The 15181-nt window shown below is 32.4% G+C and overlaps 1 protein-coding gene and 1 long non-coding RNA gene across 2 annotated transcripts; one reads left to right on the top strand and one right to left on the bottom strand.

Annotated features, from left to right (window-relative positions):
- Nucleotides 1-7805: 7805 nt before the first annotated feature.
- LOC121251185 lies at nt 7806-14521 on the bottom strand. The gene is made up of 3 exons (XM_041150547.1): nt 14251-14521; nt 13762-13880; nt 7806-8085 (listed from the first exon to the last, which is right to left on the bottom strand). Exons 1-3 carry the CDS (start codon nt 14397-14399, stop codon nt 8066-8068), a joined length of 288 nt encoding a protein of 95 aa, XP_041006481.1. The 5' UTR covers nt 14400-14521; the 3' UTR covers nt 7806-8065.
- On the top strand, nt 9698-10617 carry LOC121251186. The gene is made up of 3 exons (XR_005937928.1): nt 9698-9843; nt 9950-10018; nt 10576-10617. It is a non-coding gene; the product is annotated as an uncharacterized LOC121251186 (long non-coding RNA).
- Nucleotides 14522-15181: the final 660 nt, after the last annotated feature.

The following is a 15181-nucleotide window of genomic DNA, read 5'->3' as shown; positions in this document are numbered from 1 at the left end:
AAAATATTCACATGTCAACTGCTCAATGAAAGTGCATAGAATATGCTTGACTTCATTCAAATGCCTTCAAGTTGGTACAAAATTGTATCTTGCTAGTAAGTTGTTTAAAAATGTAATGATTGATTGTGTGCAATTTGTAAGATATATTAATACACCAATTGCTCTTAAATATAGTACTGTAGAACGAAAAATTTCTTCACTATCTTTTTTAGGGCAAAATCGATTTTTTTTTTTCACATCAAGTGACTAGACAACCATTAAATACTAAAATGAAGCATTTTGTCCAAGTGAAAATGCTTCAAGACATTTTATGTATATGTTAACTGATAGACAAGAATTTATTTTGAAAAATACTTAATTTGTAGACTAAAACAAATTTTTTTTTCATATTTTTTCATTTCAAACTCATTTTTTAAATAAGTTGTGGTTTTCATGAACTTTTCTGGAGTCCTAACAAGAATTGGCAAATTGGATTATTTTCAAATCTTTCTTTTATTAAATATTCACAGAAATAATTGTACCACATGCATTCAGATTGCTCTAACCCCTATAAACATCTTTGTAGGTTGATAAAGTAAATATTTCGAGATTGTGAATTACATACTTCAGACATTTTAATCCTTCAGGGATTTTCATATATATATATCATTATCCAATTATCTATATAAATAAGTTGTAACAACATTCATTAAATGCATATCCAAATTTTTTGTAAGTACCACGTTAAAAAGAAATTAAATGTAATTGCATCCACTATAAGGAAATACGTTTTTTCATAATCACTACTAGGTTTTTTAAGAAACCTACTTATATCCAACAGGTATCACACCTTTAGGTGTTTGGACAGGTTCAAATACTTTACGCTGTACTACTTATTTCAATTATGCATGAATTGGTTATTTCCATTTTATCCCATCCGATTATCATCATCTTTCTTGAGTTTCTTTTGTGTTTTTCTATCAATCACTAAACTACCCCCACCCTCTGAAGAATTAAACATTATATTCTTATCTCTAGACCTCAAAAAAGAACTCCTAGAACCATTCTTCCTCATTTCTCTAAAACCTAAAGGTTTATTTGCGACTTTACATTTCGTTAAGTTTCTTTTATCTTCTCGGCTGCAGAACCACTAAAATTCTTCACATTTTCTCTTATTTGAGGTTGGTCCGTAACAGACACTAGAAATGGGGAACGTGAGTATAGTGCATTTGGGAGGTGAGAAAGGCAACTGAATTCAATAGACTTAGGAGTCTACGAGTACTTACCTAGAGTAACAGAAAAGATGTGCATTTTTTATTCTCACACTTTGGTTTGGAGCAATTCTATTCATTCCTATTTTTGAAATTTTTATTTGGTCACAAAATATTAATGGTTTAATGAAATTAATGAGAAATTCCTAAAATAAATGGCATTCCGTTTGGATTGACCACCCCGACTAAATTTTTTAAAAATAAAAATGTAGTTTTTGTTGTGAAATTAAATAGAAGTAGTAATAAAATGGAAAGATTTCGATATAAACTTAGCTTTTTAGGAGCTCAATATCATTCACTTCTAATTTTTTATATTATACAAATTATCCTCAAGGCACCATTTTACAAACATTGGAGCATAAAGAATATGAAATGACGATACTTAAATTAATGAGATATATTGATAAATTTAGAAATTCCAATAGTTGATTCATGAATATGCTAGATTCTAAGAGGTGAAATCTAAACAATTATCCACAAATATCATATATACATTTTTAAATCTTTATGTTATTAGATATTCGTTCAGACGATTATGCCCATGCTTTTGTATTGCTTTAAACCATATAAACATCTTTGTATTTTGATAGAATAAATATTTTGAAATTTTGAATTACATGCTTCAGGCATTTTATATTCTTCATAAATTTTCATATATATATAATTACCCAGTAATCCATATGAATATATTGTAATAACATCCATTAAACCTATATCCACATTTTCTATGACTACTAAGCTAATAAAAAATATGAATATAATTGTATTTACTATAAGGGAATATATTTCTTTATAATAAATACTAGGTTTATGCGAGAAACCTTGTGCAACAAGTCGTTACTATGTCCAAATATCCAATTATATCCAAATATACAACACATATTTAGGTATTTGGACTACAAGTCAAAATGTTTCGTACTTTGCTAAAGACATCAATCATGCATGAATTGTTTTTTTTCATTTTAGTCAATTATTTCTACGTTGACATTCTTTGAAGGTTTTTGGTTAATTTTCGTCATCACTTATGATGATATCTAGACCTATTTTAAATGAAAATATATTGTTGAGAACAATTTTATTTATATCGAATAATTCTCTCATATTTATATAATGCATCGATAGGGGTGTAATCGGTTTGATTTGATTTGATTTTGGACATATTTTGAAATCGCATTGGTCTATGTTGATTTTAAAATTCTAAAAATCGATACAGACTGATTCATCTAAGAAACTGAAACTTTCAATTTTTTCGATTTCGGTCCGGTTTGATTTGGTTTATATGTGTAATTCGATTTTGGGCTTTTTGTTGGGCTAACTGGTTTTTCTAACTCAAATGATTTTTTTTTTTTTTTTATCACAACTATGATAGAGCTAAAAAAAGATTTTAAAAAACACCATGCACACAACTAATTAACCAAATAAACAAAATCTAAGAAAAATTACTCTAGAATAATTGCAAATGCAACCACCAAAATAAATGGTCCAACTCCAAAGCATATATAAAAAAGAGTTATAGAATAACTAATTACCAATTACTTAGCTTAAGAAATTTACAATTGTGTGTGTGTGTGTATATATATATATATATATATATATATATATAATATACTCTTATACTTATACCCTATTATATATGTATTTAACTTAATATATAAGGATAAATAATAACATCTTAATAACTTAATATTAATATTTATATTTAAAACTAAGTTTATATCAAGGAAGCATAAATAATAAGATTAAAATTTCTTCTTTTTTTAATTTATAATATGTGTAATATATATAGTATACAAATTAAAAAAATTATAATATATATAGTAAAAAATTAAATATATATATTTTTTATTCGGTTCTGTCCAATTCGATTTTCAAATCTTGAAAATCGGTACCGAAATAATTTTAATCAATTTTGGTTTCTAGGAACTGAAATTGATTGAACCAGTAGGTTCAGTATGACCAGTTTTTTGGTTTTTTCTTACAACCTTATATATCGAGTTCTCCTTATTTTCATATATCTTTTCCTCTTTAGGGATGACTCTTCTGGAGATTCCACTTCAGGAGATTCTATTATAGAAAAATTTTGTACAAAAATCTTGATAAATCTATTGCTCTTATTGCATGTTTTGTGTTTATGGCCTCTTCATAAGCACCCATTTCATTTATTTGTGTTTTTCTCTTCCAGAGATTATTACCATTTGCACCAATAATTCCACACTTCATACATGTTTTAAACTCATTAACTGTTATATTATTTAATTATCTTATAGAGATATTGATCTTTGCTGGAGTATTAGTAGCAAGAATGTGAGACTTCACTATTTTCTTATTGACAGTAAAATTATCCAGTAATTGATTTGCAATAACTTGCAAATGAATAATCTCTTGAAATTCTAGTTCATATTTATTTGTACGAGAATAAAGATGAAATGACATCAAAGTGTTTCATATTATTAGTCTTTGTGCTTCTAGTAACTTTTTTCTCCTTAATAGTAAGAATACTATCTTATCAAAATGACAAATTTGCCTTAAAAATCTTTTCAATTAAAAGCTCGAGATATCCAATAATGGATGGAGAATAAAAACCAACGTAAATTCTAAGTCTACGTTGAAGACCAATCTTAGTGTGTTTGGTAGATATAATCAGAACATGCACAACACAACCAAAATTATGAAAATGAAAAATATTTGGTGGTCGACAAAATGTAAGTTGCAATGAAAAATAGTTATTATAGGCAGTTGGTCTTATTCTAGCCAATGATGCGGCATATAAAATTGCATATCCCCAAGTAGAGACAACTAGCTTTGTTTTCAAAACTAATGATCAGAAAATTAATTGCAGACATTTAAATGTATGTATGGGTAACAAGATGTTCAATATTAATTCCAACTAATATATAATAATCATCTAAAGTTTTGGATGTAAAATCTTCTACAATATCCAATCAAATAGATTGAATTGGATAATCAGAAAATTGATCCCATAATCTAATAATTTGTACCAAAAATCTAGCAAATACAATATTTTGATTAGAGAGTAGACAAATATGTGACCGTCTAGTTGATGCATCTATTAAAATCATAAAATATCTAAATGGCTTACATGATTAATGTATAAGTCCATATATATCTCCATGGACTCTTTGTAGAAATGATAGAAATTTAATAATTACTTCGGAAGAGGATTGTCTAATAATTAGCTTTGCTTTTGAACATGTTATACATAGATAATTACTTGATACTAAAATCTTTTGGTTCTTTAAGGGATGTCCATATGAATTTTCAATTATTTGACACATCATAATTGATCCTCAAATGACCAATATAATCATGCAAAAGTATAAAGATCTTTGGATCAGAGCACTTCTGGTGTACTATAACATGTGATTCAATTGTTTTCATTGTTGTATACTATAACCCAAAAGAGAAAGTTGACAATTTTTCTAATATGAGTTTATAGTCCAAATTTATTGTTGTAATATAAGGATATTATTCACTGTCCTCATTGGTGGTTTTAACATCATAACCATTTTAACAAATATTTTAAATTGAGTAAATCTTTTCTAAAATTTTAAGAATATAAAGCATAGTAAATATAAATTTTTATTCTTTTTGGTAACATGATATTAGCTCTTCTAGAGCCTTCAATAAGATTCGATGAATCGAATATTGTATTGATGTTGGCATTACTTAATGTTAAACATTAAAAATATTTATAAGAAATGTGTTGTGCAACTTTTTACCAGACATAAATCTTCATTGATTCCTTGAAATTGGTCAACTCATCAATAGAACCAAAATATATATATAAATTAATTAATTCAAAAGAAAGTTTAACAAGATGTAATTAAAATATATCAATTCAAGCATAATGTGATTACATAATAAAGAAAATTACTTGTTGTGCCACACTAATCAACATATCACAACCTCCGTTAATATCCACACAGAAAAAAAAAAAAAAACATTCAGATGGATAAGATCCATTCCATTTGGGTTATCAAAATAAGTTAGATGATCTTCTGAGTCATTCTATTCGGCAAAATTTGTTTTGATCTATTTTTTTCTTCATAGAATTGTAAATAGGTCCACCAAATATTTTGACGTACAACAGGTACGTTACCAATGCCCTTTAATACCATACATGTGACGTTTATCTCTATATTTCTTTACTAGCTTATTCTGCAAACTTTTATTTTCATATTACTTTATCACGATGTGGTTCCACTTATGACAGTGTGTAGCATTTCTCTTTGAAAAACTTTGAGTATGCTCTCCTTTATTTCAATATTTTTTCTACCACAACCATAGTTTCATTTATTATGATAAAATAAGATTTCATTCGCTTTAGGAAATGGAGTAGAACTGGTTGGATGAGACTTGTGATTTTTCATTAACAGCCCGTTATTTTGTTTAGTCACTAGCAAACACGATATTAATTCAAAATACTTAGTAAACTTTCACTTCGATATTGCTACCACAGGAGTACATTCAAGGCATGAAATATAGTATATGTTTTTTCCGGCATATCCCTATCACTGACATTTTCTCAACGGTTTTAATTGTGAACTTATTTTTCTTAAAGTATAGAGTTGTATTAATTAATAATTTTGCAACTTCAAGTGCATCTAATCATAACGAAATTTTTGGAGGATAACGGTCATCTGGTACTTATATCTCTCCCTGAAACTATTCCTTAGAATTAATTGATATTATATTGTGAGGTATTCAATTCTTAGTTCTCATATAGATGATGGCGAAGCAAAATTATTGCTTTGGCACAATTTTACATGGATGCTTCATTTTCTATCTTAATAATATTTTCAAGACTCATTACATCAAGATGAATCTTAGTATCAAGGACCCATGATAAATAATTGTTGGCAGAAACATTGAGGGCAGCAAATTCGAGTTTTGTAAGATTTGACATAATCTATAACAAATATATTAAGTATTAATGAGTAAGAAGTATTTAAAATCAAATTGAAATATAGAAGACAAGAATATTCATCACATTAGTATGATAATATTGTACTCTATATAATATCACATAGATCATATCAAGATTTTATAAAATGATTTATATCGCAACAAGTAGATATCAATATTAAATGAATATTGGAAAGGACCATGCAAAACAAAATCTGTTATCTCTTGAGGAACTTTTTTCATTGTTAAGAATAGGCGGTCCATCAAAGCCTTCATTGATAATTGGATCCCCAACCGTCATTCACCTATCCCTAACACCAACCTTGATGACTCAACTCTAGTTTCCAATTTCATTCAAACCAATCCATGCCCTCTTTTCCAATCATCCCACCTTAGAGCGTACCTTCTTGGATTCCATTTATCTCTTGTTATTTGGCGCCAATCCCTTGGCCTCTCAAATATTGAAACCTTCTCCACTCAACCCATCCAAAACTGAATCAACATCATTATCTCCCCCAATCCCACTCTATACACCCCGCTTGATTCAATTCATCCATTCCAAATTGCTGGATCCGTAGCAATGGATCAAATCATCCCCTCCTCTGTAAAAATTTCAAAGCTGGTTAATCGTCTTTTCAAAGAGCATTCCCAAGTTTGGCAACAAAAACCAAAAATTCCCCATGTAGCAAACTGGACAACCCCTCCCATTGGTTTCCTTGAAAATAAATCATAATGCCACTATGCCCTTTTATTATTTTTCATATATTCCACATCAGAAGTACGATTTTTAAAAGGGGCGAAGGGGAGAAGAGCACATGTACTCATTAAGCAACGTCTGCCTACAACTGAACACCGCAAGTATTGTAAATATTCTTACTACATACTTTTATCAATGGATTTTGTACAACAAGGCCACTAATCCTCGTAAATAAATGTTGACCTCCGTCATAGATTTTGTCATTCTCAATACACCAACTGATGTGTCATATTTTACAGGACTTTCATTCAAGTGAATAACATATAAATCCACTTAAAATGTGCCACATCAGTTGGTTTTATTGGACAGATGACAAAAATCAAGATGAAAAATAGCATTGCTCATCGTCAAAATATTCAAACCAAAAAGCATATCAAATTTGACAAGTAGCTAAGACAACTTTTAGACCCCGTTTGGATACAGAAACCATCTTATCTCATCTCATCATTACAACTTTCTCAAATCCCTACACAAAATATAATAAACAATTCAATTTTTTCAAATTTCAAAACAACAATAATATTAAAAATAATATTCTAACAATATTTTATTCAACTTTCATCTAAAACCATTTCATCTCATCTCACTATACAAACCACCCAGATCCAGACAATAAAGTGACAAAGGATTTAACTATCTTGAACAACAGAGCGACTGTGATTGTGCCACAAAGAACTACCCTTTCCACCTATTATGAGAGCCCACCTTTTATTTATTTTTGGCAGGCTTTCTCCAACATATATGACAGTAGTTCTAAACAGGTGGTAGTGTAAGACCAGTTTCTCAAATGGAAATGAATAACCTCAGAAATGCCTGCGCAAATTTGTTAATATAACATGTAATAGCAGGAGAAAAGGCTATATACTACTTTGTTGGCATACAGAACAATGCATACTTCATTAAGGTTATCAAAAACTCAACCAAGCACCTGGAAATAAACGTTCCAGAAACTATATCTAAAGAAAAAATTAACTTGAAGGGGAGCAGTCTAAGCATTAACTGACATCCGTTGAAGCTAATGCTCTTTATAAATAGCAGAAGAACAGTTTGAGACAGGCCTCTAAAGAAGAACAAAAATGAAATTGCCATCAAATAGAAACCGCTGCCTTGCAAGAAGTTGGTGCTGCAACGGTCATAAAGGCATTGATATCCCTGCAATAGAAAAGTTTGGTAATAATATTAGAGGAAGCATGATGATGTATATATTGTTGCCTCCATACACACTTGTGTTCATAACTCACTCATATTGAGCAAACATAACTCATGGTTGACTGACACATGATTGGTGTCCATTCTGCTGTAGATTTGTATATTTTTCTGTTTTGGGAACAACTGTGTGCCCTTTCGCAGCTAGCAAAAAAGAGCATAGCAAGCCACTTCATGTGGGATTTTGACCCCTCTCCAAAGCATCGAAGAGATTGTTTCCTTTTTAAATCTATCATCACAGCTTGCAAGAATTGTCCAACTCAAGTATTACTTAAACGCTTTCTGATCACTTAACTTTTGACTAAATAGAGTTACTTAACTGGAATGGTAATCAATTTTTGACCAGTGAACTTCTCATATAGTTTATTTGAAGTTTGCGAAGGCAAAGAAGCACTAGACCTAAATATGCCAATATCATTGATACCAAATGGGTTTTAAAGAACAAAACTGATGAAAACAGTATCAAGGTTGGGTAAGTGGCAGAAGGATACACACAGTCATAAGGTATAGATCTTGATAAAACTTTTGCTCCAGTTACTAGGTTAGAATCAAACAGGATCAAAGAGAGGCTTAAATATCCCTGTGCTACCTCCCGAGCTTCAGCTCACCATTCTGTCTGAACAAATAAACTGTTGGTATCTGCATATCCACAGTCTACCTCCAGTAGACCACTTAGAGCCCGTTTGGATAGTTAGAATATCTCAATATATCTGTGAATAGTAATGAAATGGTTTGACTTAAGATATTTTATTGGATTTTGGGAAAGGAGAGAGAAAAAGTGGAATAAAAATATTATAAAATTAAAAAATTGTTTGAATATAATTTTTTTAATATAATTTTTGTTTTGAAATTTGAAAAATTAGTATTGTTTTTTGCGTTTGGTTTGGGAGTCTAGGAAAGTTGTAATGATTAAGTAATGATTTAATTAAAAAGTTGAAAATTTGATTTTTTTTTTTAATAAGTAATAAGAGATTTTATTCCCAAGAATAGGCATGAGCCCAAGTACACAAGACTTATACAAAGGATATACCTACTACTTTCTAATACCAAAAGGAAAATCTAAAACAAATTTTGGAAACTCTCAACTATTACAAAAGTTTTAGTGCACAAACTCAAAGTACTAAAGAAAAAATCCTTAAGGTCTCCTAAAGAACGTTCTTTGTCTTCGAAGCATCTCCCATTCTTTTCAAGCCATAGACACCACATGTGTAACATACGGATCCAAATTTAGGGCTTAAACACTAGTATTTTATTTATTTGTTATTTATTTTTACATTTTATTTATATTGTTTTTTTTTTCATTTTAGAAATTGTGCTAACAGATAGATTTAAATTAGTGATTTTCCCTATCCAAAATCTTCATATTCTTATCCATTAAGTTCCCGTACTAGATTCGGTTTCTAGTTTGAGTTTAACTCCAACTCAAACTTTTCAAATCCTCTCAAAATCTATATCCTCGTAAGAATAGGTTCCTAGAGTCTAGGCAATTTCGAATTTCAGCCAATCTCCTGAAGGTTTCCCTCCCGTCGCCTATAAGAAACGGCAAAGCCTCTGTTTTAAACATCGAAATACCCAGAGAACCAACAATTTCGCACAAGCCTTATTTCTGCCCAGCCACCGCCGACCACCCTAGGACGTCGGAGCACCACCCACAGCGCCAAAAAACGCTGGCCAACCCAACCCCGTTGAACCCAATCATTTCCGGTAAGTTCCCGACGAGATTTCTCTCTTCCCGTGATTTTTTCTCCGTCTCGGTCTAACTCTCTCTCTCCCCTTCTCTCTCTCTCTCTTGCATCGCACCACTGCCCAGAGGACCCAGTCGCGTCGCCGGTCACTTCCAACCACCCAGAGCCGCCGTCGCCTCAGCCTTTTTCTCTCGGTGAGCATCGCACAACCACTTCTTTGTTTTAGTTCAGCCCTCTGTACACGATGAGAGTTTTTCCCCCTGTAAGCCTATAGTTTTTCCTTATAATCAGTTTTCCCCATAATAACCATGACCTTTAAGATGAATTCCCAAAATACCCTTTATAACTCTTGTTCTAGGCCTCCGTAAATCTCATTGATGAGATTTTCTTTTTAATTACAGTGTAGCTTACAGTGTCTATGGGAAACTTCATGTTTTAAATCTGTGCATTACATGGACTGATTTCCTATATGGGCTGGGCGAATTCAATTAAACATGTGATTTTAAATTGAATTTACTCTAAGTGTGGGCTGTGTTGTAAGAGTTATTGCTCTAAGAGTCCACATTTCGTTAATCAGGGCGAAGTTTATAAACTATTTTACAGCAGAAAGTCTGAAGGGATTTTAAAATATGTTTTTAAAAAAGTATGCTATGAAGCCTATTATTTTAGTTAAGTTCCTCTATATGTATTTAATTACATGGAATAGTACGACACACTTTTCTAGAAAATTAATGTCTAGTACCTCTTATAGGTAACGCGCTACAAGTTGGAAGTCAGGAAGCAACGCTAAGAGGTAAATAGTATGATCATATAAATGCATGCGTACTGTGAATATTATTGTTATGTATGAAAATATGATGTCCTTATGATGATTATCTATACTACGCTATAAGACAAGTCAAGGTTAGATTCCTTTCACGATCTTTGATGAAATATGAGATTATGCTTGAATGAATGAATTTGTTATTTGATTGATTGAATGTTACTAAAATCATATGAAAGCCATGAGATGTTCATGTAGTAATTCAAGTCAAATATGCCATGTAATAGAATAGTCAAATTATGCAAGCCATGTTCATATGATAATTAGATCATGTATGCCATGTTCATGTAGCACGTAAATCATGTATGCCATGGAATGTCATAAAATGTTCAGTTCTAGTTATGTTATGCTATGTCATGTTATGTTATGCCATGTATAAGAATATGCCATTTTAAGAAAGTTCATGAAGCCTAATGAATTCTCATGCATTAAGAAAGATAAGAAGTTTTAATACAGTACCACGGATCAAGCGTGGTTAACCACAAGTAAAGTGAAACACGGACCCAAGCGTGTTTCACTCCATGATATTCAGTAAAATAAAACACGGACTCAAGCGTGTTTCACTCCATGATATTCAGTTAAGTAAAACACGGACCCGAGCGTGTTTCACTCCATGATATTCAGTTAAGTGAAACACGGACCCGAACGTGTTTCACTCCATGTTATGCCAGTTAAGTGAAACACGGACTCAAGCGTGTTTCACTCCATGTTAAACAAGATAAACAAGTTATTATACATTCACGTTACATATTTGCCCTAATTATGTATGCTTCCGCTCATGATGATGGATAGATATGTGCTATGTGAATATATGACGATATATGTATATATGTTGTTAAGAGTCTTCAGAAACTAAATCTATGCTAGGCCAGATTATGTTTTACAATATAATGTGCTATTTACTGCGTATTCGACTCATTCTTGTTTGTCTTCTTGTTTCTTTCATGTCTAATTGTTACAGATGATGTTTATGACGATGTAGAGCTGGATGGCCAGGAGTAAATTTAGTACAAAGGATTAGGAAGGAATAGATGATAATTCACACAAGAATAAGACGTCTTTTACGTCATTCCTAGGATTAATTTATGTTCTTTTACTTTACGTTCAGTTTTTGAGATGATTATGTTCAAATCAGTTTTCAACATTTTATCGCTTTTCAATAAATGAGGTATATTCAAGATATAAATATCTTTACCGGGCATTATGTTATGAATGTTAGTGACATCTCTATCCTATGGGAACAGGGTGTTACAACATGAGACAAGAAGGAATCATCTTCCAAAAATCAACAGCATTCTTGCTACCCCTTCACTCCCTTCCACCCTACCAATAAATCCACTACTTCCTTAGACATTACCCAAAGAAGACCAAACCAATTCAATACCTCATTCCACAAGAACCTGGCCACTTCACAATAAAGAAAGAGATGATTAACATATTCCCCATCCTTTTTGCACATGACACACCAATCAGCAATGTACATACCTCTCCTTCTAAGATCTACAGTTGTCAACACTTTGCCCAGGGATACCATCCAACAGAAGAAAGCAACCTTTGAAGGAACTTTCACTTTCCATATGTTTTTCCAGGGGAATTCACGGCTCCTGTGACTGGTTAATATGCCGTAAAAAGAGGAAGCTGGGAACTTAGAATTTCCTGCAGGAATCCACAACATGTTGTCCTCCCTACCTAGCATCAACTTTGAACTGTAAAGTCTTTCCAGAAAAGCCTTAACACCATCCACTTCCCAGTCATTAACATCCCCAAAAAAATAACATTCCACTGAATATTATTGTCAATGCAAAAGAAAGAATATCCCACAACTGCATTTTGATCCCTTGCAATTCTGAAACGAGAGGGAAAATCCAATTTAAGTCTAGACTCCCCACACCACAAGTCATGCCAGAAAAGTATCCTCTTCCCATCTCCCACCTTTAATCTAATATGATTAGAAAATTCCCCCCATCCTTTCCTAATGAACTTCCACAAACTCACCCCGTATGCACCTCTTGTATCTTTTGAGCACCAACATCCCCACAAATTACCATATTTTACATCAATAACATTTCTCCATAAAGTATTTCTTTCCAAGTGGTATCTCCAAAGCCATTTGCCAAGTAATGCTCTATTAAACAATCTCAAGTTGAAAATTTGAAATTGAAAAGTGTTTTGTGATGTTTGGAAAGGAAATATCTGAGAATACTTTAAAACAGTTGTGTTGCCAAACAGACCCTTAATCACCAGTTTACTCAGAGCAAGTTCCAACTAACTTCTCTAAGAAAATGGGGAGCTAATTTCATGGGATTCTATCAGGAAGTAATTTAAATCTTTTAACACAGACAGCACTAAAGACTTCAAAGACTTTAACTCTTTTTCTTTTTCGCACTGGTTCAGTGCATCCTTTTCTAGACTTCATGTGTACTAGGGTTGTGCCCCTCTACGATTTTAATAAATATACATTACAGATTTCATACAAAAGGTTGGTTTATTAAGTCCAGATATTTCGTATTAGTTCACTCATCAAGCATGATTTGAGAGTTCCACAATTCGAAATATTGAATTCTCCAATTAATGGTCTACTTTCTCCACTGAACAAGACCATGACAAAGGTTAATCCTTTGGGATTCTGTTTAGAAGTTTGTCATAGAATTCAATAAAAGCATTTGTGGAAAACTAGAATGGGCATGTACCATATAGGATAATTTGAATAGAAGGGGGGCATGACACTTTAACAGCCTGGAATATAAAACGACTCATATCCCCAAGCCTAGATTAATTTTTTTATATAGGTAAATATCCCCAAGCCTAGATAATTGCCACAGGTCTAAGTCAAGTCAAAATGATCAATATCTATCCTACCATATAGAGTTGCAGTTCCGAAAGTCTCAATGCAAGGAGGGCGAATGAGAGAAAAACTCATCTGCATTTGGAAATACCATAATGAACTTCTCCTAGTCACACTTGCACTAAGCTTCCTGTTCTTATACATTCCAGGTGAATGCATATTTCAGCAAAGAACTCTAATGCAAATTCTCTCTCTACCACTATTGAAACATCAAGTTAATGACCAAGCATAAAAAAAAGAAAAAAAAAAAAATGGTGCATGTGACATACCTTGAGGAACTAAACTCCAGCTCTTTGACTCAACGGACAAGCTAGATGTAAGTCGAGCTGACGCTATCGCGCTGTGCAATGGCATCATTGTCTCCAGGCTGCTTAACTCCACTGGCAATCTAAGCACAGCAAAAATAAATTACCACAAATGCAACAGTTAATCGCTGTTCGGTTACAGGGAAAACTTCTTTTTTTTTTTTTTTTATAAGTAGTTAAAGGGAAAACTTAGGAAGGCAAAATACTAAGTTGAATCTTCTGCTCTCGTTTTTTTTTTTTTTTCCCTCTTTAAGATTAAAGGGAAAAGAAAAGGAATAAAACATTTTTCTATTAGACTCAATTTAGGGAAAACTCTTCATTTATTAGGTCAGTTATATTAGGTTCTCATATAAAGGAAAATCCGAAAATATTCAAAATTTTCACTGCCTTTTCTCAGAAACTGAGCATAATGTAAGAAAATAATACCTAGAGATAAGAGTTAAGGGATCTCACCGAGAAATGCGCCTCACAGAGACAGAGGTGTGCGATTGAGAGCAGGAATTGAGAGGAGAGAGTTCAGGTGCGAGCGATCTTTTACCCAGCTTGAGAGCGAGGGGCTGTAATCTCGACGACAACCTTGAAATCACCTTAGAGGACGCCATTGTTGGCTTCGTATAGAGCTGCTAGCTATTCCTGGTCTGTGCTGTTGTTTCGAGGTAACGAAGGGTTTTGACTGAGAAAGGGGTTTTTTTTACTCAGGTGGTCGACACCAATGTATAAAACGACGCCGCTGGATTCTCTAATTCAAATTCCTAATCATTTTCTTCAAAACAAATAGTTTCAATAAATAGTTTCAATAAATCAATTAATCATTTTAAATTCTGAAAAAATATTGGAAACTCTAACAGATAAAAATTGTTTAATTAAACAAAAAGTTTAGAAAGACGAGAAATGCTATAAGGAAGACTTACACAATATACATTCACCTAATCAATATGTGATTTATCATTTTTGTCATTCAGGGGTGTAACCAGTCCGGTCCGGTCCGGTTTTGGACAAAATTTAGGACCGAACCGATACGTACTGATTTTGCATTTTCAAAAACCGATTACGTACAGGTTACCCCCTAAACCGGTACATCCGGTTTTACCGGTTCTGGTTCAGTCCGGTTTTCTGATTTTAATTTAGTGAATGCATGAGATTTGTGGAGAGAGAAGCATTGAAAGTAGCTAGCAATCTGGAACTTGGAACAAAGATATGTGTGAGAGAGAGACCAATAGCTGAAGACAAATGCATGGAATCTGAAACTGCATCAAAAGGATACCTAGCTAGAATATTATAACGGATCAGATTCATCACTATATATGAAAGCAGGTGCTCTCGGGGAACAGTACTGTTTATGGATGAGAGCCCAATACAATACTTAGGAATGTATCCTATCTTA

The sequence above is a fragment of the Juglans microcarpa x Juglans regia genome, chromosome 2D (genome assembly GCF_004785595.1).
Source record: "Juglans microcarpa x Juglans regia isolate MS1-56 chromosome 2D, Jm3101_v1.0, whole genome shotgun sequence".
Lineage (NCBI taxonomy): Eukaryota > Viridiplantae > Streptophyta > Magnoliopsida > Fagales > Juglandaceae > Juglans > Juglans microcarpa x Juglans regia.
This window is presented reverse-complemented; position numbering and strand designations above follow the sequence as displayed.